The 2,436-nt window shown below is 56.6% G+C and overlaps 1 gene segment (V, D, J or C); it reads left to right on the plus strand.

Annotated features, from left to right (window-relative positions):
• The first annotated feature begins 1,154 nt into the window (after positions 1-1,154).
• LOC100619052 (immunoglobulin lambda variable 4-69-like) lies at positions 1,155-1,694 on the plus strand. The segment is given in 2 exon segments: positions 1,155-1,200; positions 1,329-1,694. Coding segments are annotated over 2 exon segments (378 nt in total).
• The last annotated feature ends 742 nt before the right edge of the window (positions 1,695-2,436 follow it).

A 2,436-nucleotide genomic window follows, 5' to 3' on the forward strand; every position in this document is an offset into this window, starting at 1 on the left:
TCAAGCTCCCTCTGGGCAGCAGGCACAGATCCACCAGTCAGGCCCAGGAGAGAACACCAGCTCCAGCCCTGGTAGTGACCAGATTCCAGTCTCTGGCCAGGCTTTTCCTCTCCTCCTCAGAGTCTCTGACTGGCCTCTTTCAGCTTCAGTCCTGCATTCTAAACACGCCAGCCCAGGGTATTCTGGACAGCCTCCCCCAGACCTCTCCAGTCCCTGCCAGAAGGCCGCACAGACACACCTGCAGAGTCACTGCAAGGTGGGCAGCTTTCCAGAATCTGGTTTTCAAACTGAATCAGTCATTATGTTTCTATTACACTGACCCTGCGGGCTTGTGGGGGAGCCCAGAAGGCCTGGATGCTGAGCCCAGCTGGGCCTGGGGAGCTCCATGAGGATAGCAGGCAGGACAGGCTGGCCTGGCCCAGAGAGCAGAGTTTCCTGTAGGTCCAGGAGCCCCAGCAGGCTGGGGTGGGGCAGCGGGCAGGGCTTGGGCTCTGGGAAGGCTCTATGGCCAGGGAAGGAGAACATTTGCCCAGTGAGAGGCCAATATTTCTAGCCCTGGAACTGGGCCTGGATCAGTGCCTGCTAGCAGAGTGTGCTGAGTGCAAGAAGCCAGGCCAGGGAAGGGGCTGAGTTCAGGGGCTGCTCTGGGTGCCTCAGGCTGGGACTCAAGGGAGGCTCTGCCTTTGGGTGGGATGAACAGAAGAGGCAGCAGAGACCTCCCTCTGCCTGGAGGCCCTGAGATCTGCCTCCTTGTGGCCTGGATGTGGGTCTTGTAGCCAGCAGGGGACGCTGTGGGGCTGGTCCTGGGCAGGCAGTGAGGGCCTGGGGAGCCTGGAGGTGTTGGGGGAGGGGTGAGCCCAGCTGGCTGTGCCTGTGGCTGCTCTGAGCCCTGTGATCACTCCTGGGTGACGTCTCAGCTGGGCTGGGCCCAGTGACTCCAACAACCCCCCTGCATGAAGGGCTGCCCCCCCGGGACCCCAAGAGAGGATGCAGGTGGGGTCTGGAGGAGCCTGGAGCAGAACCAGATTTGCATCAATCCCCGCCTGCCCATCAGCCACCATCACAGGGTGACCAGGAGAGAATAAGAGGGAGCTGAGAGAGGCCAGACTCAGCTGGGAGCTCTTTGGGGAGCTGAACTCTCGGGTCCTCTCGCCATGGCCTGGCCTCTTGTCTGTCTCTCACTGCTCTCCTTCTGCTCAGGTCAGGACCATCCCAGACCTCCCCTTTGGCCTCCTCCTCCCTCCCTGTTCTTGCCTCTCAGGAGGATCTCAAAGCACCTTCTGGCTTCCTCCTTGTTCAGGGTCATTAATGAGTCTCTCTGTTTGCAGGCTCCCTCTCCCAGCCTGTGGTGACTCAGCCTCCCTCTGCCTCTGCAGCCCTGGGGAGCCCAGTCAGTCTCTCCTGCACCCTGAGCAGTGAGCTCAGTGGTAGAACGGTTGCTTGGCACCAGCAGAGCCCAGGAAAGCCCCCTCGGTACCTCCTGTATGTCGGCAGTGATGGAGGTACCAGCAGGGGCGACGGGATCCCTGAGCGCTTCTCTGGCTCCGGATCTGGGACTCACCGATTCCTGTCCATCAGCAACGTCGAGCCCGAGGATGAAGCCGATTATTTCTGCCAGTCGTATCACTACCCTGGTGGTAGCTATCCTTCTACACAGTGATGCATTCAGTGAGGAAGTGGGACAAAAACCTCCTTGTCAGGCCTGCAGCAGCTTCTCGCTTGTCCTCAGGCTCCTGAGCAAGGCCAGGGTGCTGCTAGGGGAGAGTCAGCTGTTCTGTCTCTCTCTGTCTCTGTCTCTTTGTCCCTGCTAGAGCTCCCTCTGTCTCTTCCAGTCTCTGTCCTCTTTGGGTCTCTTTCTCTCTGTATGTCTCCCTGCCTTTCAAACTTTCCATCTCCATTTCTGTCTCTGTCTCTTTTTCTGTCTCTTTCCTTCTGTCTCTCTGTGTGTCCTTCTTTCTCTCTGTGTGTGTCTCTATTTTACCCAGTTCAGCAGTGACTTGCCCAAGGTCATGCAGACTAAAGCTGGAACTCAGGTCCTCTCACCCCATCACCAGTACTTCCCTCCATGTCCCAGCCTCCTTTGGGATGACCAAGACACCAGAGGAGTGATTCAGTTTAGCCTTCAGGGCTGAGGATTGGGCTGGTGGAGAACAGCTGAGAGGAAGCTCCCTGCCATGCTCTGGCTGTGACCCAGTTTGCTCTCAGGGAATAGAATCTTCTTTGTCTGAGGGGATCCCTTGAACCCCTGCCAGTGCTCATGAGTCCATGACCAGAGACAACCTCCAGAAGAAGATAAAGGGAAATGACGATGTCAGGAAGGAAATGGGAATAATGTTTGGAAATGACCAAAGAAAATATGTTAAAAATTCCTTAATTATTCAATATTCATTTTCATCTTTACAATGCCTAAGTCTTGTACCTTCTAGGACGTCATCT

This window comes from Monodelphis domestica, chromosome 3 (genome assembly GCF_027887165.1).
Source record: "Monodelphis domestica isolate mMonDom1 chromosome 3, mMonDom1.pri, whole genome shotgun sequence".
NCBI lineage: Eukaryota > Metazoa > Chordata > Mammalia > Didelphimorphia > Didelphidae > Monodelphis > Monodelphis domestica.